At 40.7% G+C, this 24,729-nt stretch overlaps 1 protein-coding gene across 2 annotated transcripts in view; it reads left to right on the top strand.

Annotated features, from left to right (window-relative positions):
• Positions 1–24,729, top strand: part of LOC104928752 (protein sidekick-1) — a 218,448-nt gene that overhangs the window by 96,354 nt on the left and 97,365 nt on the right. For both annotated transcript variants that reach the window (XM_027282930.1, XM_027282931.1), the window contains exon 5: positions 16,772–16,905. In XM_027282930.1, the coding sequence (XP_027138731.1) occupies positions 16,772–16,905 (134 nt within the window). The remainder of the gene's footprint in view (positions 1–16,771; positions 16,906–24,729) is intronic.

Raw genomic sequence — 24,729 nt, 5'->3', positions numbered from 1 at the left:
CTGTCGTCCTCTTTTAGGAATCATAATAGCACTGGTCTTTTAATGGACAGCTCAAATATGGCTTGTCATGAGTAATTGTAGTCATTACAGTTTGTTGAATTTTAAAATGGCACAACAGGAAACTCTACATAAGCCAAAAAAAAAATAAAAAATACAAAAAATCTACCTGACCAAGACATTGTGTTCAAGTTAATTGCCTTTTTGTCACTAATGGCAGCAAAGGACACTGAATAAAAGATACACCACTGTGATGTGATATGAAAATTATCCTTTAGCAATACACATTAGATTTCTTCATTTATTAATTTTAGAGAACAAAATAAAAGACGGCACATGAAGCAACAGGGATTCTTTTTGGCAGCTGCCTGAACTTGATATTTTCCATTTTAGCTCTCCTCCCATTCTCGTCTTCCTTTCCTCTTTTTTTCCCCTTCCTTCTTTCCATCCCTATCCATAATTGAATTGCTCCTTTGGTCGCCTAATGTGGCGGCAAATAACAGAATGAAAATTCTCTTCTGTAAACTCTTCCATTTCCACTTCAGTACCATACTTTTTCTCCTTTGTTCTCACTCCCCCTCTCTCTATCACGTTGTCCTTCTTCCTTGTCAGTGGTATTATGGATTGTTGATCCCAGTTTCCCAGTGATCCCAAAGGGACAATGGTAATCCTGGTACTCCTCCGCTCTTGACCTTTGGCTCACCTCAGGTCTTTAAAGAGAGATGATGAACAGATTTGATACGTATAGGACTGAAGCAAAGCTGTGGAAGCAGATCTGGCATGGGGAACTTTTGGGGTTGTTAAACCAGGTTTTAGTGAAAGATGAATATTAACCAGTGGAACTAATTGACCTCATGGGTTTAAGGGTGCTGAAAAGTCTGAAACTTTGGGGCACACTTGTGTCAAGGAATTTATAGCAAACAGAAAGGAACATTTCTGCTGTCACATAATCTAAGCAGCTATAAGGATGCAGCTGGGTTATCTGATCCCCACATAAATATAAACACCAACAATACCAAAAATATAGTAAATAGTGGGGAGGTTAGAGTGGTGGAGGAAGCTGTAGCAAACATTGCCCTTGGTATTAAGAGCAGACTAACAGTGAGAAGTTTCAGGTTATAATGGCTGCGCTGTACACTTGTGTGATTATGATTCGACCTTACTAGTCAAGTGGTAGCCAAACAGCTGATGAATGAGCCCGTGATTGTGACACAGAAATGAAGCAGCTGATGCCAATCAGCTAATGCAAGTCTGTCTGAGCTAATGTTGTGTTACTTTTAATCACAGATTAGGTTAGGTCAGGTTCACTCAGACAACAGGACTGTCGTTCATTAATTTAAATTGGGCCACTGTCAAAAAATCTGATTAAACTTTTACCACAAGGATGCATTAGCCAATGACATACATGTAAGTGCACATTACTGGTATGTTACGTAGAAGTGGGGGTACTATATTTCTTCTATTTAGTTTTTTTTGGTTTCTGACATTCATGGATCTGGATTATTTTAATGCAAGGATAGTTTATGTATGAAAGTCCTTTTTTTTTTATTTCACCTTTCTTTTTGCATTTAGGAGTCACAAACTATTTCTTTGTTTTGATTTCACATCACCAGTACAACATGATGTATGTGAAAGTTGATCATTTTCAATGTGACATAGAAATCTTTAAAAACTTTTAGTACAATTTTAGTATTTTTTAGTACAATAGTTTCATTTTTAAAACCCTGACTTGTCTGTGTGTTGATATGTGTTTGCATACAGAGTATCTGTGCATACATGCATAATGCATTCAGTTCACAGTACTAATCATCTTCCTACATTTGTAATCGACTGTGTAAATAATCGCGTAAAAGATTTTCAGATTTTGCACGAGTCCGTTGCCTCTTTACAAAGTATGTCGACTTCTCTTTATGTCTAATTTAAGTCCAGTGTCTGTACTCATACATTTAATCTGCCTGCAAATGAATGTTGGTATAAATTGGCCAGAGGCGACTTATCCTACCACCACACATGAATTTTGCAGTAAAGAAATCAGATGACTTGTTTAATTTTTAATGTTATCACTGTACTACATGGGGAGTGGGGGAGTGACACATGTGGCAAAGGGAGACAGGGAACAAGGGGCTGCTTTAATTGCATTGCATTTTCTGGTAATATTATTCATTGTCAAGGTGGAGTGGGATAGAATTGCATTATGAAGAAAGCACTTTAGGGCCTGCTGTTGGACTATGAATATTCATTGCTTATTCTGCCAAAAGCAATTTGTTGTAGCTTTGTTTAAAACTGTTGATGTGTTTTCTAAGTCTGTAGGCCAGAAGTAGACCCACATGTATGCCACAAGGTAAAAACATTATGTTTTTAATAAATAACATTTTCCTTCCTATCTTGATGCAGAATTGAATGGATACTTTAGCGCTGATAGCGGCTTTATTTTCAGAGATTTGCAGTCAGATATATTTGTTGCTTGGTGAGATAACAGCCTCGATGTCTGGCGGATATATCAGGTGAATTTGAGACTTTTCTCATCCGCTTTCAACTTGTGTCCCTTACTTATTTCAAATTTGCTGTCGTCTTCCAGTCACAGCCACAACTAAGGTAAAAAGAAAAGTTTTTTCAAAGAAGAAAGTCGGAAAAACATTAACTCTGCGGCTGTGCTTAATGACTCTCCCAAATGACAGAGGCTCTGCCTCACACACTCAGGGGAGGGAGACAAGCAGCAGGGGAAGGAGGAGGAGGCAGAGGAGGAGGAGGAACAAAAAGCTCCCTAAACTACAGGAGTGCGACACAGATGATTGCATCGCAGTTGCAAAATATGTTACTATTAACTACCATGATTATATTTTCTTTTAACATATTTGAATTATCCACAACTAATAGTTGTTTTTGTTCCTGACTTGTAAAAAGCCCTATTAGGGCATCATTTACATTTATTTAAGACCCCTAGTCCTGGCATAAAAATGTCAACTGTATCTGGGGATGTGGATAAGCCACATAATATGTAAACATGCGCGGCTCACATTACCATAGAAGTGTGACTAAATTCTCAATAGCATTTTGATTTTAGTCGTCTTATACAGTTCACACAGTGTTGTGATTTGTGAAGTGAGTATCCCTCTGAGTGTAAAACCATCATGACTCACTCTGAAGTTTGCACTCAGCCTTCTGGAAGTGGCACGTGCTGGCATGATCATGGTGCAATGTTCACAGCAGCTGCAAACTACTTTTTTTTGTGGCAGAAAGTATCTGCCTGTCATTTGTTTTCGCCTCCCACAAGAGGCGACCTGTTCTGTCTCAAATGAAAAGTAAACACAGGCTGTCGTAAATCATGTCAAACATTCACATACCCCACCTTTTTATTTCTTCTTTTTTTGCCGTGCTAGTTTCATGGCTCTATCAGCCGAGCCACCATTTTTGTCCAGACTAAAATATTTGCATTTCCATGACATTTTGTCCAGACATTTGGTGATCCTTTCCTCTTGTGTCACAAGCAGGTCAAATTATTTACTCCTCCTTTGATATATCTAAACATCTACTTGATCAATTGGCACAAAATTCTGTCCAAACATTAATGATCCCTGCCCTGTGATGAGTTGACGAGGATGCACCATGCCTCTCGCCCTAACTCAGCTGGGATAGGCTCCATTCCCGCTGTGACCCTGATGAGGATGGGCGGTTACAGAAAATGAATGGATCGATGGATGATGGTCCCAAAAGATCAATCCTACTGATTTTAGTGATGTCCTGTCCCCTCCGGTGCCCACCCACAGCTTGGTATTTTGGTTATAAATAACTATTACATGGATTACTCTTTGGTACTCATATCCATGTCCCCTTTTGGATAAATTGCAATAACTTTGATAATCCCTTCATTTTTTTAGCATCGCTGTCACATCAGCATTTCAGTGTGTTAACTCTTTTAGCTAATGATGAAATACTTGCAAAATGAATGACATGTCTATCAGCCTTTAGCCGCTCCATGTGTTTACTGCTAATTAGCAACTGTTGGCATGCTGACACACTAAAATAAGATGTTAAAAGAGGGAAATACTACACCTGATAAACATCAAGCATGTAAGCATTGTCTTTGTGAGCATGATAGCCTGCTAAAGTTAGGATTTAGCTTGAAGCAACAGAGTTGATAATTTTCACACCTCCTCAATGCTTTGAAAAGCTAAAGGTACAAAGATGACACGACAACACACACACCTGTTAATAAGCATGAGGCTGTGATTTCATGTCAGCATTAGGTGTGAACTGAGATCAAATTCCTTTACATCATGTCAGCATTAGGTGTGAACTGAGATCAAATTCCTTTACACACATGATTCTGTTTACCTTTAATTCTCAAGTGTATATTCCCGTGTGTGTGTGTGTGTGTGTGTGTGTGTGTGTGTGTGTGTGTGTGTGTGTGTGTGGTGTGAGTGTGAGTGTGTGTAAGCCTGCAGGATCTGGGTTTAGCGATTCTCTGCTCATCTATTTCTGTCTGCCAGAGAGCAGCTGCTTCTGTCTGAACTGATCCCTCAAAGACAGACAGAAAACAGAGAGAGAGGGAGAGAGTGTCACTGTGCGTGTGTGTGTGTGTGTGTGTGTTTGTGTGTCCAGCTCGTGCTGATGATGATTAATCTAGTATCTTTGAAAGGTGCCGTGTCTTTTGTCCATGTCTGATCTGCCACTTTCCCTCTTCCTCCACCTCTCTTCATCCTCTTTTCTCTGTACTCATGTCTCCCTGCCTATATCCTATATCATCTCAGGAATCATTATTCCCCCATTAAAGTCTGAACCAACACACTCCCACCTGCCACCTCGTGTGTGTGCATGCGTGTGTGCGAGTGTGTCCTCTGTCTAAAGTCGTTAAATATTCTAAAGACAGAGACCTCTTTTAATTATCCACTAATCACACTTTTAATTACCTGCCACACATACATCCATCACCGACCAGACTGTACACACACGCACGCATACACACACTCATCCTCTGCACGCACACACACACTCACACTCACATCTGTCATTGGAAAGAGTTCTTAACCTATCGACCAAACAGAGAGAGGGAAAGCAAAGGGGGGAATGAAGAAGAGAGAGAGTGAGATGCTACACAGTGCAGTGAGTGACTGATGAAGGTGTGGTTTTAACACTCTGTTAGAGGCTGGCAGGTGATTACCACAAGAGGGACAGAGGAGCCCATAAAACAAATGAATAATGAATTAAGGAAATAGGTTATAAGCACAAATACGCTTCTCTCAGGAAATTATCCACGTTTGTTTACCGTCCTCAAGTCTGTAGATACATCTTTTGATTGCCTAAAACGTCTCCAGGGTATCTAGGCATCCAGACAGAATAAAGAAGCTGATTGACTGGTTAATATCAGAGACACGGCTATCCTCAGGATCAGAGTGCTGGATCAATAAGCAGAAGGTCACAAGTTTCCTTTCTCTCACAGACAAATAAAGGCTAAATTTTAGCACTCCCTGCACTCGGGGAAATTACACTCTCACTTTCCGTGCTCTAACCTCTGTGCTCTTGTATTCACGTGGGAGTTTTGTGTTTATGACTTGGGGGCTTATGTCAAGATATAAATGCATTCACAGTGTATAAAGTGGTGACCCGGTGTACTGTGTCTTTAGCTCAAACACTTAGCTATCCATACTTATTGAGGAAAACTTTTTTTTTTCTCTCCTGCTTTCTCAGTTTTCGCTGCTAGGTCGTGCTACCGTGCTCACCAGATAATTACTGTGTACCACAACTGATGCACATGCACAAAATACAGACATACATCAGTACACAAACCATAACATACACACACACACACACACACACACATTGCAATTTATTGTTCACACTGAAATTGCAGAGCTATAATTTTGAGCTGCCATTTTGCACTGAAATCTTTTCCAAACAAATCTGCTTTCACTTAAGTGGGTGGAGTTGCAGCTGAGGTTGTGTTTATCCCAGGCAGGTGGCACACTGCAATTCAGGTACCTTTTTTAGCATGAAATTGTACTTACATTTCCACCTGTTGTTACAAAAGCAAGTGTAATTTTTGTAGATTTAGTTGGTGGTGGCCCATACATGGACTTCTTGAAAGCAAGAAAAAAATGTATGTTTTGCCCTTTTCACTTTGATGTAGATCTTTCCATCTAGTACTGTTATATATATGTGCATATACATACATGGTTAATGGTTACTGACTAATAGAGTCATTTCAATGTATGCTCGTGCACTGAGTTTGTGCTCAGTGAATGTTCCAACAGTGTCTGTCACACTGCATGGCTTTACAGAAGGAGCAGGTCAGTGAGAGTGATGCATTAACTGACAATTTAGCTGCAGGCATTGTGCACATTACATCTATCAGAGGAAGTGTGTGTGGTTATGTTTGTTACAGAATAATGTAGATTAAAATGTTTTTGCCCGGCAGCAGAATCATTTTTTTTTCATTGTATTGATTTCCTATCGCCATGGTGGCAAGTATATTAGTTAAAAACCCTTGTTTTACAGGAGATGTCGTAAGTGTATGGTTATGTCAGCGTTGATAGTAAAGCAGGAGCATTCTGCCTGTTTACTCCGTATCATTACGACTGACCTTTAAAGCTACTGCAAGCCATCAGTCTACATTAAAATAGCAATGTGTGACTGTGTTGTAATGTGTTTTTATGAATTATCAGTGTGACTGTGTGTGTACATATTTACATTATTGCATCATTGTGATTAAGTGCCTTGATATCGAAGGCATCCAGTTTTCTATGATGCAGTAGGCTAGTGAACTTGACCATAACCTTCTATCTCCGACTGATTTTGTGCCACTAAAATATGTTTTTTTTTATGGCTAAACTATGATGGGGCTAATCCATACAGTGATGAGTAATGTCAGAATTTCAATGTGAATACATACACAAGAGGATGGCACCCTCTCCCAACAGCAAGAAAAAAAACACACATTAGACTAGGCTAGACTTGGATGGTCACTACTGCTACAACCACATACTGTAGTCCTGACACACAAACACAAGCAGAGAAAAACCCAACTAGTAACAGAAACAGAGCACAACCAAGTGGCACCCTCTGTGACTGTAAAATAAAGCCAAAAACTGCAGTTCCTCGAACGTCCACCTGAGGTTGGCTACAAAACGAGTCAATCTCCATAAGCCGCCACATTAAAATGGCCAACTTCACAGCAGAAATAAACATGTTTACAGCTTGGTACAAAAATGATTTTGGTCTCCATAGCTAATGATGGCCACAGCCAGACTCACAACAGCTCTTCAGAAATCTGTGGATGATGTCATGGATACGATGTCCATGTTTTATACAGTCTATAAGCACCCACAAATTGTGGCACATTAGTCTGCAGACCATGAGAGCTCAATGTGTCAAAACATATAAGCAGCAGATCAAATGTGGTACCTAAAACACCAAAAGGAGAGAGAGCGTCATCATCGTTGGAGTGCATTATATTTTCTATGACCTGGCTTAGACATTACCACTTCATTACCAAAACACCTGAAAGTAAGCGGACAAAAAGTCTTGTTGTCCCCTGTATTCTGGCGCCAGTGCCACTGCTAAACTCACATTGGTCACTCTTCTCACTGTTTCCATCCACGTACAGAAACTTTGAACATCTACTGTAACAACTGCATGTAAGCTACAACAGACCATGAAAGGTCTCCTTCACTTCCGTCTGTAGAAAAATCTCTGAGCTGTAAAATCAGAATATATAAATCACAGGGTTTGCAGTCACATTGTTTATTTCAGGTTCAAACAGTCCAAAATTAGAAGATGATGGCTGATTTTCAAGTGTGAAGATTACCGGTTCTGTGTTCAGCTGGTCTCTTCAGCTGAGCAGCTGGGAGAGACGGTGTTTGAGAGGTGTGTTTCTACGGACGAGAGAAAGCATGAGAGAGGGAGCGTGAGATGGAAAGACAGCGAGAGAAGTCACCGCCAGTTGTTTGGTTAATTGGAAGCAGACGTAATTAGTGCTAATTAGGATAATAGCCATTCGTCTAGAGATCCATCCACCTAATGGGACTACAACAGTCACTCAGCTGCACATACACACACAGTGTCACACAAAAGGAGTCGTTACCATCCATCCAATCTCCTTGTTAGACCAATGTGATCTTGTACTGTAGATTTTATCTATGACCCGTAATGAAAAAAAAAAGCAAATGTTATTTTACGCGCATTTAAGTGAATGAGTGCCTTTATGCGCCCGTGGATGACACACAGGGACAGACAGATGTGAAGCAGAGGTAGAAAGGAAGTGAGTCACGGAGCGTCTGTAGCTGAATAAACAGCGAGTGAAGAGAGAACTCTGTTGACTCTCATCCCTCTCTCCTCTCCTCTCTTCCTGCCTACACCTCACCCTTGCCCCTCTTTGCTTTCCTTTCCTGTACCGTTGCCTTTCCACTTCTCTCTGCCTGTCCCTCAGGCCATGCCAAGGGACATTAAACAAACGCAGTCTGTCAAGCAGCCCTCTCTAACTCTGTCTCTCTCTCTGTCTCTCTCTCTGTCTGTCTCATATACACACATACACCAATTACTTTCGGACTGCAGGCCCAAGGCTGTGTGTGCACAAGGATACTCGGCTATCTGCGTTCAGGCATGCACTTCCTGTACCTGTGTGTGTGTGGGGGTGTTTTATGGAGGACTTATTGGCGGTGTCAACTGGCCAAGCCAGTGCGCGACCACAGAAAAGTCTCCCTTTCTGTGTCCGTTTGACCGTTTGAAGGAACAGTAAAGGTGATTGAGGAAGCAAGCCTGTGATTTAGGCACTGCGTTAATTACAAGCTGCAGAGCTGCAGAGTGTGTAGGGCAGAAGGTAGGGAAATGTTTTCTGAGTCAGTGAAGGGGCTGTTAAAATCTCTCACAAACACATTAGTGTTCATTACTGTTGTAACCTCTACCATCTCTCTTTTTTCTCTCTCTCTCCCTCTTTATTGGTCTCATGTGCAGTCATACATGCAGGCTGTATTTCTCTGAGTGGAAAAAACATCAAGATTCACCGTGCAGAACTAAGGCATTAACAGATAATAACCTTAGATTCAGTTATGAGTTATTAATAGGGTGTGGACAGAAATTGAAATTTTGACACGAGAGAGGAGTCGTACAGTATCAGGGCAAAAGTCCTTGTACTTTTAGGTACATTTGGTCTGGACAACTGATTAGTGAAGTACACCCTAATCCAGATGGTGGTAAGTTCTTCCTCTCACTGACAAACTGATAAAGCCTGAAATTTTCCCAGTTGTCAGACTCAGTTTTCATTTTTTCCCTGAACCTGTGCAGCTCTAATTAATTACAAACCAAAGTACAAAATGATTGATGAGTCAATCACACATGCCCTGATGCATCTTGTGTGATCAGTTCAGTTTTGGTGTAGACCAATTAAACAGTTTAGCCTAAAGATTGGCAGTTGAATTGGCAACTTCCAGTTATAATTATTATACAAGCCTCTTAAAAATTCACTATTACTCGACCTCTGTTTAAATAGCCTTTCATATGTGAACTAGTTCTCTGCTTACTGTTACCATCTGGCTACATCAAAGAGAGGAACAAATTAGGGGAGACCCTTTTCTGACTTCCTTTTCTATAGTAACAAAGACATCATACACGTAGTGGAGTCTGTGAAGAGACGGTTTTACTAATTTGGTAAAACCAGGTCCAGGTTGCCCAAACTGAAGCGTTTTGGTGGTTTGGTAGAGGGGATGCAGATGGGGAGCGACCTCATAATTCAGAAGCTGGAATCAGAGTTCATCTATCCTTGAAAAAGATCCAGATTGCATTGGACGTGATTATTAGCTAGGAAAATGATTGCCTCTTTGAGTCTGAGTCAAAGCCAACAACCACTACTACTAAACTGACTTATAAGAAGCAATCTCCTTGATGTGCATGTGCAGAAACTTTGATACTTGTGTGTGTAATAGTGTAATAAATAAACTCGTGAACTGTAAAGAAAGGAAATATACAACTGTACACCTTCTGAATTCAAGTTCCTCTTAATTGCTTTGTTAACTCATTGTAAACACCTACATTCAACAGCGTCAGAAAGAAAACTCACCAAAGCTCTCTAGTCTTTCTGCTGTTTCAACAATCGCCAACTCTGGTTTGGTTGAAATATATCTTCAGTTAGATGTTAAAATATTCTGGTGAAATCACAGTTTTTATCAAAAGAATCGTGTCTTTCTGTTAGTTTGGAAGAGTACATAGATAATGGCTTCAGTTCCCCGTACGAAAGAGCTGTCTGACAGCAAAGTAAAGCCGTGAAAGTATATAGTGTAGACTGAGAGTGATTCTTTTTAGGTGGCTAAAATATGTTTTGCTGTTTCCCCGTCAACAACAGTACATGCAGTACAAAACATGATCAGCTACGCCTACACAGTCTTAGGAAGTGGTCTAATCAGCCAAATTTACAGTTTTTGAATGAGGTTTTCGGATAGTTGTGAATGTTTGTTTTCACATTTTTGTGGATGCTAAATGGGATGCGGAACTTGATATCATGCATTTTTACTATTTTGAACGACATTTCCAGAGGCTTTAATACCATGAATGTTTCCCTGTTATCATTTTAATGTGGACCAAAATGTTTTGTCCTTCATTTAGATTGAGATAGACACAATCCAGACCTTCTAAATAGTTGATGCACATTTTTAATGCATCAGCAGCCTGCTTCCATTATTTCTTCTCGTTTGGTTCAGCTCCAACTGGCTTATTATAAAGACGTGGAGCTGTTTTGTGGATGTTTTGTTTTATCCCTCTCGTTGGTTACAAGATGAAAGGGCTGCAGACATTTTATGTTTTAAATGTTCAAGGGATTTATTTCGAATAGGTTTGGTGCAAGTGCTGCTGAGCAGCAGCTACAACAGCATCAAATGCAGTATGAGGCTCCTAATGTCATTTAAATTACAGTTCTTTACTTTTTGAAGTACATAAACAACATTGGGTGCCTAGACTCAGCTTAGGAGGGTTGGGAGCTGGGACATCGGGATGGATCTTAGAGTAGGGCTGCTGCAACGAAAAGGAGGTAGAACTTGCTGGAGGGACTTTATAACCCATCTGGCCTAGGATTGCTCAGGATTGCTTGTTGAAGGGACGCCTGGAACGCCCTGCTAAACCTGCTGCCACTGCAACCCGACCCCAGATAAGTGAAAGGAAATGGATGGATATACAACATATTGAAGACCTGTAGAGAAATGTTCATTTCTTCTGTTTTTTACTGCTAATTAAAAAATAGGGTTGACAGCATCAGGAAACATTTATGACTTAGATGTCTTGATTTCTGATCAGGGTGACGTTTGGCCTGGAGTCTATCCCAGCTGACTTAGGGCAAAAGGCAGGGTACACCATGGACAAGTCACCAGCTCATCACAATGTACACACAGACTCTGTGATGGCTAACACTCACATTCACACCTACAACCAATGAACTAATTCATCTTTGTACTATGGGAGGAAGCCGGGAGAACATTTCACACAGAAAGACTCCAGCTGAGGTTCGAACCATTTTGCTGTGAGGCGACAGTGTGGACCACTGCACCAGTGTTTTTTCTAAAGATTTGTCAGCTCAAAAAAAGTTTTGTATCATCTATTTTCAATTTTGGTAGTGTGACTTTTATTTTGTTCACACTAGACTGAGGGGCTGATCACAGCTGTGAATTGGTGGTATTATTGCTTTACAGTAGTGCTGTCATAGGAGGAAAAAAAACTTTTCTCTTGAGTCCCACACAGAACAAACCTCACTGTTAAAGCTGCAACATGATATAATAGATGCTTTTTGGAGGCGTTGCATTTTGAATCAGCAAAAGGATTAAAGAATGTTCAGCAAATATACAGTAGAACAAATTTTCAACCCCAGGCTGTGTTAACAATAGCTTAATTTAAACTATGCATGAAAATCACTAAAGCAGTCACTGTCACGCTACTGGCAGCAGAATGTCAAGAGTTACTGGCAGTGGTCCAGTCCTCTGTCTTAACTCAGTTAGACTGTTTAATCCCATTACAAAAACAGATCTATCGTATTTTCCAAAACTACATGAAAACTGTTGTCAGAAATTGGCAAAGTTAAGTCCTCTTCATTGTGTTGTTTTCTCTGTTCACCACCAGGATTATTCCTCGTTTGTCGTCACTCTGCTCTGTTATATTACAGTAGTGCACAAAATCTATCATCTAAGACTTCCGGCTTCAGCTTGAGCCCAATTTATCCCAAATCGTCAGAACAGGGACTGTTTGTCAGGCATTAATATCATCCACTAACGGGGTGTGTCCTGCAGAATCAGTGAGAAATCCTCCACAAACAGATTTGGGTTCACATTGCGTCACTGTGCATTGAGGCCAGATGAAGCAACCAAATTCAGCTGTCACAGAAATCCCATCGTAATTCTTGATGGATGACTCGTGCTTTTATCCTCACAATGAAGTCCAGTGAAAAAGACCTTTTTTTTATTATTATGAATTTATTGGTTGTAAAGACACAAATTTCCCTCCATGTTACGGCTCTGTAAATCAATAAAATATAAAAAAAAACTATAAAAAACAAAAAAAAGTACTTTTACTAATAAGGATTACTTGCCATGAGAATGCTTATATAGTAGCTTCACTGTGATTTTTATGTCCACCTTTGTTTGCAGTTGTGCAGATAAAGACAAAACACGAGCCAGCAAAATAAAGCTATCATAGAATATATTGATGAATATGGTACAGAAGCTTTCCTCCTCTTCTCAGCATTCAAAACAATGCACTCTCTGCAGATGAGTTTTATAGTTACCAATTACTTCTGGGAGGAGGAGACCGCGCCACAACTCAAGCTGACAGGCAATTTTGAGAGCAGAAATGCTTTAAAATTTTTGAATACCTCAACCCTACGTTAAGTTTGTGATAACAAAATCCAGGATATACGTAGGTCCACAGACACACTTATAATGTAGCATTCAGCAGGTATGAAGCTGTGCACCTTAACCGTCAATCAGCTCGACAGAGAACGTATTCATGTGCCAAATGACTTAAACACTAAAGCAAACATCCAGATTTTAACGGCTGCAAGGAACAGTGAATGCTCCCAACTATGTGAGAAGGTGTGTGTATGTATGCAGTATAATGTGTGGGTGGCTGGCAGGCACTTGCTTTGGGAATGAAGCTGCCAAAAAGCCTGCTGTCTGGCCTCAGTTTACAGTGGAGTATCCCTCCTTCTGCCCTGCTGCCACACTCCTCTACCCCGAGCCTGTGTGTGTCAGACGCAGTGTGGTTTAAGAAGGTGGCTCGCTGCCTGACGGAGATAGGGAGGGAGGGCAGACAGGACCGAGGTGGGCTCTGCTGGCAGGAGAGTCAGTCAGACCAAACACACACACTCACACTCTTAGGCACACTTAGATATAAAAAAAACACACTCACTCATGCACTGATTCACTCACTCATCCTCTGGCCTGCGACATGTGTGTGCTAATTAGCTCTTGGCACAGTTGTACATGTGTGTGTGTGTGTGTGCTAATTAGCTCTTGGCACAGTTGTACATGTGTGTGTGTGTGTGTGTGTGTGTGTGTGTGTGTGTGTTTAGCAGTCCATCTTGCAGTGTGGACAGCCGTGAGTGTTTATTAAATGAGTCCTGGGGCCAGATACTTAATGAAAGACCAATCTGGCTTGGTGATTTGGTTCAAAAGAGTCTTGGGGGAGGATGGTGGAGAGGGGAGGTAAGACAGGACAGTTGTGGGGAAGGATAGTGTGATAGAGAGACAGCTAGGGAAAGCAGAATGCAAAGAAAATTGGATGAAACCAAGAAATAAATGTGAAGATTGTAATCTGATTGAGAATGGAAAATGGGATATGAGAGAGAAAGAGTCAGAGAGGCTGTTTTTTATTATCCGAGGGGGGCGAAGTTTATAGGGAGGAATGCAGTAGAGAGGGGAATAGGATGTAGTTGATTACTGTATTTTAATTTCCCCCTTATGCCTGGGGATAAACTGTCACACACACACACACACACACACACACACACACACACACACACACACATAAGCGTGCAGAGTCATGCACAGTTTTACAATTGAGTTTGTCTTTAATTAAAAGCAAGAACGATTTTGTCCAGTTTAATTAAATGTAGAACTAAAAGAAAGCAGAAAGTGACATGTTGAATTTATGCTATATTAAATCCCAACTCTATTGCTATTCAGTCAGAATGAAAAGACGCACGTAAGCAGCTCGTGTGCGTGCCCATTCGTATGCCCGCATGTGTCTGACTATATTATAACTCGTAGGATGAGATTGTGTAACCAGCCTCCAGCTACTCCGAACAAATAAGGACATTTTATTATTTTTTGAGGGGAATTTCAAATGATTTGAGGCCCCTCTAATCTCTATTGCCTGACTTCTCATTGGCAAATTTCATTTCTTTCCCTGTGTGTTGCTTTTCCAATATGAAAGTTCCATGTGAAAATTTTATGGGAAATCAAGTCAGAGACCTCCCAGTTTGGAACGAATGAAAGCACGAAGCAAATCGCTGCAGCCATCAGCCTCTGTTACATTCACATGTAAATAGTACATATAAATTGAATATGTAAATGAGGAAAAATGCTACATGAACAAATACTTTTAACTTCACAAATGTTCACATGGTAATATGCTATCTTAATTGGTCTTACTGCGTTCTCTCACGCGCCCACTGAGCTCCTTTGACTTTGAATGCTAATAACTTCAAAGCTCCCAGGCTGTCTCCTCCCCACACTACAGGCAAGTGAAAGCATGCCTTCACTGTCTATTAATCAGCATGTGCTGGGTAAAACAGATGTGATAAAATGGGCTGGTCAGCGCACTTAATGAGCTTAACAGCTATAAATTGCATTATAGACCTCGGTGAGGATGCAGAATCTATCCTAACTGTGGAATAAGTAGGAGAGAACAGGGAAACGGTGTGGTTAAAGCCTCTATTGCAGGGAGCGAGAATGCACACACACACACACATATGTGTGCACACACAAAGCAGCAACATACACTCACAAAAAAAGAGTGTCAGTGTTAGGGTTGAGACTCTGGCACTTGTGGATGTTCTCCTGGGAAATCACACTGAATAAAATTAGACCTGAGGAATTCTATCTGTATGTGAGTGTGTGTTTGTGAGTGTGTGTGTCAAACAGCTCCTCTTCTCTCCTCTCCTCTCCTCATTTCAATCAATATGTAGTTCAATCACAAGTTCCTATCTTAATTTGTAGCACACCAAAACAACCCTCCATGGATGTACAGTAAAGGGCTATCATGTTCTCATGTGTATGGGTGCATTAACATAGTCGTCTCTAAGCTGTGGCTGCTGGTAGCTCGTGTTGGTTGGGCTCAGTTTGGTTCTGCCAGCATGTCGCTTATAATACTGCAGCAAGGGTGGGGTAAATGGAGTGTAGTTGGCATTTGAGGAGGCAGCCATGATACTAAATCCCTTATCGTAGGTAGCAGCAGGTAGTCAAGATGCTGTAGTAACCCTTAATTTCATCTTTTACAGCTTTAAAGGGTTGGCAAAGTCAGCACAGTATCTTTTTCCATTTGGACTCAGCTGCTTTAAGCCATGTTAACATTTGTGTTTATTAGTTTGTATTGTTTGCAGAGATGTCGGTACATGTGGCAGGGTATCGATTCAAGTTGGCATTAACGGCACGTGCCGTTTTGTATGCCAAATTGAAATGGAGTGGAATCCATGCCCCTGGCACCGCACCAATTGGGTTTTGGGGCGCACCCATAGCTGCCAATTCAGCTCTGCTGAACAATGCATGCACACACACACACACACGCACACACACACACACACACACACACACGCACACGCACACACACATGCTGATGTTTTGTTCAAAATAGCATGTACTCCAAGTAAAAATGTGTTTGATTACACAGCATCCAGAATCATGCACACAGCCTGAACACAGCATACATTATATGTGTAACTGTGTTGTGAGGCGACAGGAACAGACTGAATGTATAAGAAACAATAGAGTGTCATCTCCAACGTTAATATGCTTTATTCTCTCCTTGGCTATATTGATTTTATTTCAGTGTCACCTCTCAAGTTAGAATGTTGGAATATTTCCATGCACTGACATGCCGAAAACACAAGTAGCATCACTATAAACATCAACCTGCGCTTCCTGCCTGGCGGCATCTGTCCCCGGCACACAAGTTCAAACACGTGAAAATCTGAGCGCCACAAATATATTTTTTACCCTCCCCGACTCCCTCTCCTTATTTTCACCCACACCGTCTCCCTCCAAAAAAAAAAAAAATCAACTCTTTTTATTATGCTCTCCTGAAAAGCAACAGCAACACAGTCGCTGTGATTGTTTCTTATCTCTGTGTGTTCATGTGAGAGCAGCGTTAGATCTTGCGTGTGTTTGTGACTGTGTGTGCTTGTGTATTCTGTATGTTTGTGCTGTATTGATTGCTGCTAGTACATGGGGAACGAGGATGGATCATTGTAAAGAAGGAAGAGCAGAAGACAATACACAAACAACGAGAATGGCCAAAAGAATGAAAGAGACACAAAATGAGCCACATATCAATCTGAGACAGGAGGAGAGATTTATTTAAGCTCTCCGAATCCTCTTTACTTTCTGATGATTGTATTCAATGTTTCCTTCCCCCTCGTCTGAATCTAAATGATCCATGTACCAAATACTGCTCTCTTGTCAGAATGCTAGTTTAAGGAGTGTTCTCGTCTGAGACATGCTATGAGGAGACATGTTTTGCCTCTGGTTGTTGTTATTGTGCTCTCTAATCCTTTGTTGTCTCTCTGTGTCTCGTTTGTGCCCTACAGAGCAATCACTTTGGACAATCAGCTGGTCGTCTTGGCAACCACTGCAGCGGACGCAGGACGGTACCATGTGGAGGCGGTGAACGAGATGACAGGAGAGAATGTGACGAGTCCCGCCGTCTACCTGAGTACCTCAGGTAAAAATAAAAAATAAATTAAAAAAAAAAAACACTCTGCCTGAAACAGTGTTAGGTTTATGAGCAAACAGGCCTCCTAATTAACACGGTGTTCATTCATTCTGCAAGTCACAATCAGTTGAGTCTACATTGAATTAAACCGTGCAGCACATTCAAATATCACAAAGAAGTCTATTCCATAACCAAATATGATTGATTGCGGATTATAAGACTTTCAGACTCTTTGAGAAATTGTTACGTGCTCATTATATGATTGTTTTTCACCTTTTTTTAGGCTAGATGGGGCACTGTGTATTGAATCAATCCAGTTTACTAAAATTACAGCTACAATCCAAAGATTCAATTGAAAGGTGCACTCTTTGTTCAGCTGAGAAGGCAGAAGGCAGTCTGAAACGGCAACCTAATTAATGTTGACAAATAAAGAGATAAAGCGACAGCAGAGGATATAAAATGTTGATGAAATACGTATCTGAGACATTAGAAAAACAGATGTAACCAGCTTAATTTTGTACTCATTATTTTTTGTAAGCTACTTGATCCTGACTCAGAACAATTAAGTTGGGAAGCTTAAATTAATGATATCATATGAATCAGTGGTTAACTGGGAAATTCCAGCAGCTGAAATTTATGTGGCACAGCTACATGGTTTCATCAGAGAAGACTCAACACTCAGTTGTGTGACGAGTCTGAGTCGGGACTTTTTACAAGTGATCTTTGGCCGAGTACAGAGACAGCCTGAAGAGCCAAGTTTTATTTTTGGCCATTTGGCAAGTAGTCACAGCTGGTATATTACCAGTCATAATCATCGTCCAGCTAAAAATGAAGGGCCTTCTTACCTGAATGTTTTGCACACTGAGGTTAATAAAGGGCAGGAGACACAAACATTAAGTAAATGAGTTGTTAACCTTTTGATCCGGGCTTTTTCCCAATTTAGAACCAGATCCAAAAGGGAACAAGCTTTTAGGGGCAAGCTTTTATCCTCCGTGGCTGTGAAGTAAACCTAATGAGGAAGTAACAAAAACTGTAGTTCATCAAACAATAATACACCATAGGCCGTACAGAACGAACCAATCTCCATAAGTCCCCATTTTAAAATGTCCAGAGCTGCCACACTCTGAGCTTCAAAACAGCTCTTCAGAAACCCATGGGTGACGTCATGCATACAATACGTCACAGACAGTCCTTTAAAATGAAATTAGTGAGTTAGTATGGCCCAAATATTAAACCCCAGTGCTGTGTGTCCAGATACTGACAGCTATTTATTGGTGTTTACAGACTCTTGGTATTTTAAATATGATAAAATCATAGTTTTTCATTTATGTTCATTTACATCCATATAAATGATTTACATCAAATTTGATTAAATAAAAAAGGTCAAGTCCATTTTAATTAAAATCTCCTGAATTTTGAGTCCAAACTTAATGTAAATTGGATTAGCTATGCATGACCATTTTGCTGCATGGATTTATTTATTTTTTTGCTTCGTAAATGTCAGCTAACAGCATCCAGCTGTTTGTTCTTTATGTAAGAAATAGCCTACGCTCACTAGAGTTGCAAAGTTTGTTGTGTGTTGTTGAGAAGTTTTGCTTCTCCTGCCTCTATCAAGGTCTTTATCGCTGAATCACTTTATCGCTGCATCCTTCTCTCCCTATTGTTTCTCCTTGGAGGCTAGACGATAGACTCTACTGGCGAACAGTCCTTCAGCTGAAGTGTTCACTATGGTTAAATGAGGGAGGGAGGGAGCGAGCGAGCGCTCTGTCCCTTGTGGCTGTATAGAGTTTTAATTAGATTCTCTTTACAGGGTTGTATCCTTTGGCATCCTTTGTCACACACACACACACACACACACACACACACACACACACAATCACATAAATATACACACAGTACCTTGTTACAGCTGTCAGAGTGAAGTGCTCCCCTGGGTGTTTTTTTAGGAATCATAAGGGTATAGTTAGGCTTCACTGATCAGTCCTAGGCCATAAACGTCTGCGTGCACATGTGTTTGTCTCTGTTTATCAGTGTGTTATTCCTACAATAAACATGTCTTGGGCAAATATCTTTTGCTATAAAGCAGCATGTTTCATTCAGTCATTAGATATTGACATCGAAGAGGAACAGAGGAAAAAGGAATTAAATAAAAACTGCAGCACAAGAGTCAAAACATTGGAAAGAGCAAGATGTTTAAGAGAAAGGACTAAAGAATTCTAACTATGAAACATGGAAACAACAGGTGTTTCTTCTTGGTTTATTTTCGAAGTCAGTCCTCTATATTTCACCTTTAACAGCCCGTTGGTCGGTTGGTTGGTTCTGGAAATGGAAAAGGTGTTGCAGAAGTGAATGTGCCGGGATCTTATTACGTGTGTAGATTTTGAATTTGGATTGAAAAGAGACTTTATACTAACAATTACACATTTAACATAGTACAGTGTGCAAACTGAGCAGCAGACTCAACCTATTAATGATAGACATCAACCAATGTTTGCTACCAGGAAAATTGAGGGGGGGGGATCTAATTTGTGCAAATGAGATTAAGTTGAAGTGAATAGAAGTTCAACGGGGTTAACTGACACCAGAAAATATGTGAATGAACTCATGCAAATTGTGTTTTTTTGTTCGTCTGTACCTTCTCTTTTCCTGTCCTATCTCTTCCTCCCTCAATTCCTCTCTCCCCTCTTTGCACTTTTACATTCCATTAAGCAGCCCGCACAAGATCTGAACACAGAAGTTCATAGCTGTCAGTCACATTTTCTATTTCTAAAAAATGTTGTCTTTCTTTCCAGAAATCCAGCAGAATAAATGAGGTGCCTATTTCCTATTCTCCCCTTTCGTCCTTTGATTTGTGCTCAACAAAGACGAGAAAGGGGATTGGTAGAGATACAGACGCACTAATAAAGTGAGTCACGGGTGAAGACTGAAGATATGACCAAACAGCCCGTTAAAGTTAGGACTGCTGGTGGGGAAAGATCTCATATGTCTCTTGGACACACACACACACACACACACACATAAGCACAGTCAAACCATAAGGCCTGCTTGTCACATTTCATACTCTGTCATGATTGACAGTCAAAATCCACAAAGCCTGTCAGAAAAGTGGTACACAACCAGCTGTATGACCTGCCTGACAGATCCATTATCTGCATGTCCCTGACCACTATCCTGTAAGTGTGGGCCCAGACTGCTGAAAATAAAAAGCACTAACTGTCAGCCGTGGTCGGGCTGGAACAGCCACAATTGATAGCAGCTCAACAGCTTGGTGAGAGGTCACACATTGTAATCATAGGAAGTATAGCCCGCCTCTAAAATAAACAGCTCCTGGAGCTTTTTATCACTGCAAACAACATATGGTGTCACAGTCAGTTATCACTGCAGACTGAGCATGACGGATTGACAGAAGTTTAATATTCAAACGAGAACATGTACTGTACAAATTGCCTAACTCGACACAGCAAATCACATCACTGCAGCCCCTCCAGGGAGGAAGGTTTAGATTCAAGGTGCAGGTCTGGTCAATTACTTACAGTATAAACGTGTTTGGTTCAGTGTGTGTGTTTGCATTAGAGAAAAGAGAGTTTTAATGGCCTCGGGGTTTTTCTGTTAGTGACAGGAGATGAAGAGTCCTCCTCCAATTAATTAAGCTCCATGCATACCTCCTATCATCTCTCCCCTCTCTGACTTTCTTTAATATACGCACACACCTCCACCTGTCAATCAAAACAGCAGTCAGTCTCCCTGTTGCCCAGAACACTACGTGCACGTCTGTGTGCGTCTCTTCAGTTCACAGTGGTGGAGGTCTTTGTAGATTTGTACATCAGACCATTAGAGCAGCAAAATATCCCCAAAGAGAGCAGTCGCTGGAGGGAGATTCACATGCGCGCAAAGATATGCATGCAAAAGATACACGCCCAGAGACACTCAGCGTATCTGGACATCATTAAACGCTTGCACACAGAAAAAAACAGACAAAGCGATTTGAGGTCTCCACGACCCACGATAAAGGTGTTGTGATCCCACATGCATAGGTCTCATATACTTTGTATAATAGCAGCAGATAGGGGAGGAGAGAGCATGCAATGTAGACAGGAGAGACAAACACAAGACAGAATAAGAGAAGACAGAGAGGGTAGACTGTGGCGGACGCATATAGGCTGATATAATAACTGTAGCACTTTAAATGCTATCTCAGCTTTGGGCTCAATAGTTGATCAGCTGCCTTTATCTTTTCTATAAAGAAGACTGTAATGTCACGCTTGTTAATAATTGCTGAACTGCATAAAATAGCTAAGAATATTACACGCATAACTAGCAGCAATGCCTCCAGAGTGCTTCCCTTTAAAAATGAGAACTCCAGCTGTTTGGTATCTCACTTCTTTGGAGTTAGGGGACTTGCAAGACAGATTTAGAATAAAGATCGATGCAGTAGAGGCCGAGATGTCCTGACTTTTAGTCCCTAAATGCAATTGATAACATCTTTTGGATAAATCCCTACTGCCTTGTAAATGCTTGCATCAAATCTCTCTCTCTAGTCTCCAAACTCAAGCTGAGATGACCTTGATGTTTTGTCACAGGTTATTTCTCAGACTTGACAGAGCTCCCTCAAGATTAGAACCACAGGAGACCGTTTACAACTCTTTTCACAGGCTGTGCAGCACCCCCCATGACTAGTGAACTGGTCCTGATGAATGAAATCTTTGGAGTTCAGCTTACAGTACCTCCATAATTAGTGTATGGCAGAAGTCAATTTAAACTCCTGACGACAAAGTCGCAAAAAATAAGTTTTCTCGAGTGCAAGAAAGTTAGAAGAAGTTGTTAGAAAATTTCCAGCTCGTCTTTGAGGCTTTGTGTTTCTGCTCAGTAATGAATCGAATTATAGATTTGATTCTGCTCAATAAAGAACAGAGACAATCAGGAGGCAGTTTCACAAGTAATGTATACTGTGAGGTAGCTGAACAGAGCACAAATATAGATAAGAGCGATCACTAGACAGAGAGACAAGAAAAGTCGGTGAACAGCGCAGAACAGAGTGTCGGAAAGTGAACTGAGAGAGGGGCTGTCTCCAAGTTCATAAATGCATTGTAAAATAACCTTATATCCTTTCATAACCTTAATCATTGTATGTGTGTGTTGGGGAGGGTGTGGGAGTCTGAGTTTGATTACCTCGGCTTGTTGATTGGAGGAGAGCCTGTCTGAGCCTGATTACGGCTCCTGTTGGAGACTCCCCTGGTGTCTGCCGTTTAAACGTCACTCTGTTTGTCTGGTTTATCCTCTTTTCCGCCCTGGCCTTCATCAAGCCGGGCTTGTCACCCCGTAGCCATGAGAAGTGACGGAGTGGCCTTTGTTAGAGGCTGAAGAATAGACTACCGTGGCATTTGACTCAGCTGACCTCCGGATAACCCAACCACACACACACACACACAACATCACATGCACACAGTATTTGTTTTGGAAGTAGGCGTTAAAGACGAGATAAGGGAAATTAGTGTTTTGCATGAATAATCAGCATATGGCACACGACACATAAGTATCTGTTTTTAAAAAAAGCTTTTATGAATACACAAATACAAGTATTTGATGAGCACTACAACCTGTTCGTATGAGTGTGTGTTTGTTTTGCTGTTTTATTCATGCCCGTGTGTCTCTGTGTCATTTGTTTTTTTTTTCTAATCGTCTTTCCTCCCTTCCAGATGTTTCCTTTCCACATCACTGACTCTTAAATGAGAGCCTGCCGTGGATCCTTCTGTGCACGTGTGTGACTGTATGTGTGTGTGTGTCTTTAAAGTTGTGTGTGTGTGTGTACTCCAGGTCCCATCCCAGTTGTTCTGTGGCGCGTCTAATTGGAGGTATTTTAGTTTCCCTTGAGAGAGTTAGTGTGTGATTGTGTTTTTGTGGGGTGGGATCTATGTGGTCCATGCATATATGTGTGTGTGTGTGTGTTAGTGTGTTGTAGCGTTGCAGACCCCTGACACCTGCCAGCCCTAATTTAAAAGCTTAAACGTAGGATCAGAGAATCCCCCATATCCCTGTGTGCAGTCAAGTTGTGCAGTGCTGCAGTTCTCCTCATGCACTCAAGGTGTTTTGCATTTTGCTGCATCATGCCTTGGTAGGCTTCAACGAACACCATAGAAACCTCTCTAACAACATGGCAACGTAATGATCTGTGCCACAATCTGCCTCAGTGTGTGCTACCTGAATAGACAGTTGCAGCTTCTCGTGTTGGTTAGGGAATATGTCCCAAGAGATTTTAGTCAGACAGTGAGAGGATGCAGACAGACATGTGGAGTAGAGATCCTCTTCCAGACTTTTTGGCTGGTGACCCCCCCAAAACAAAACGATTGCCAAATTGGATGCTGTGTGAACAACTCACCACCCCCTGATACAAGCACAGGTGTACGCACTGAACAGAGAATCTTTTTTCTCCCTCGCAGAATGACTGCTCTTAATTAATTACCAGCAGAATCTATGGCTGTGTTCAGAAGCAGCTGCCTATATTTTTCATTTTACAGTGAAAGATGAAATCAGCTCAAAGATTTCACAGTTACGGTCAGGTGGCCTTTCTGCGTAGAATTTTCTTATTGGCAACAGCCTGTTTCTAGGATTCGAGGACATTTGTGGCTTTTTGTTTTGTTTGTTTTTTGATTAACATGCTTTTTATGCACACTGGTACCTTTAAATTACTATATTAGTCACTGTTAGTAATTACTCTTAAATATAAAAAGAATAATCCACAACTGCTAAAAATTACTATATTTGAACATTAAAATTGTTTTCATCATCTGCTTCTCTTTCCTCTAAAAACTCTTTGCACAGTTTTGACCGATGGTTACATGAATGATTAATTTAGCGTTTTAATTTGTTTAGGAGCTACACTGTTGTGTAAAATAAGGTTTTAGGCTACAAGGACATAAATTCTGCTAAAAGAAAATAAAAGTGAACTGTGGGATCAGAAATATCATTTATAATTCATGTTGAATAATTTGAATTCATATTATAAATTAACAGGCAGTTCAACCATTACTGCATTAGAAAAGGATTGAGCTTTTTTTTTCCACTTGACCCTGAATACCTTGATATTTCTCCTCTCTACTCTTCATCTAGTTTTCTACTCCCATGGTAATGATTACAGTAATGGCATTTTCAACTGTTTTCTCAATTTCAGCTCTGAAAGTAGAAGATGAAAATATTCCTCTCAACAAAACACAAAATAGAAAGGAGCTGGGGTCCAAAACATTTGAATAGCTTGGGGAGAAATTGTGATCCACATGTTTCACTTTTTCTGAGGAAATTTATAGACCAAAGATTAAAAACAGTTGTTGGCTGGATGACCACCGACAGTGTAATCAGAATCCAATTTGAACAGGTTCTTTTTGAAAATAGAGTTTGGAGACAAAAGGAAACACCACATGGGCTTCAGACGCTGCAGTGTGTTCAGGCTTACTCGCCAAATAACTCCAATGTTTTGCACACCAGCCTTTCGTTTTGTGACCATCTGTGGTTGCTCTTGAATATCACATGGCTAGATGTTCACTTGTGCTGTTGTCGTTCATCAAGGAAATGAATGTTTTTGTTTGTCGTAGTTGGAGAAAAATTGATTAAAAGCTCGATATGCTTCAGTCATTTCCCTAAATGTGCTGTGCACTAAAGCGGGCATGTGTCGTACTTCATACAGCATCATACAGCATAGATACAGAATATAGTGTATAGTAGAGTAAGAGTGTCCCACTGGATTCCCATGTATAAATATTTCTTAATGCAGTGTCTAGAATAGCTATATATTTATTTGTATATATGCTGTGATTTAACTATGATAGAGATGGCAGAATA

Source organism: Larimichthys crocea, chromosome X (assembly GCF_000972845.2).
Source record: "Larimichthys crocea isolate SSNF chromosome X, L_crocea_2.0, whole genome shotgun sequence".
NCBI classification, from domain to species: domain Eukaryota; kingdom Metazoa; phylum Chordata; class Actinopteri; family Sciaenidae; genus Larimichthys; species Larimichthys crocea.
This window is presented reverse-complemented; position numbering and strand designations above follow the sequence as displayed.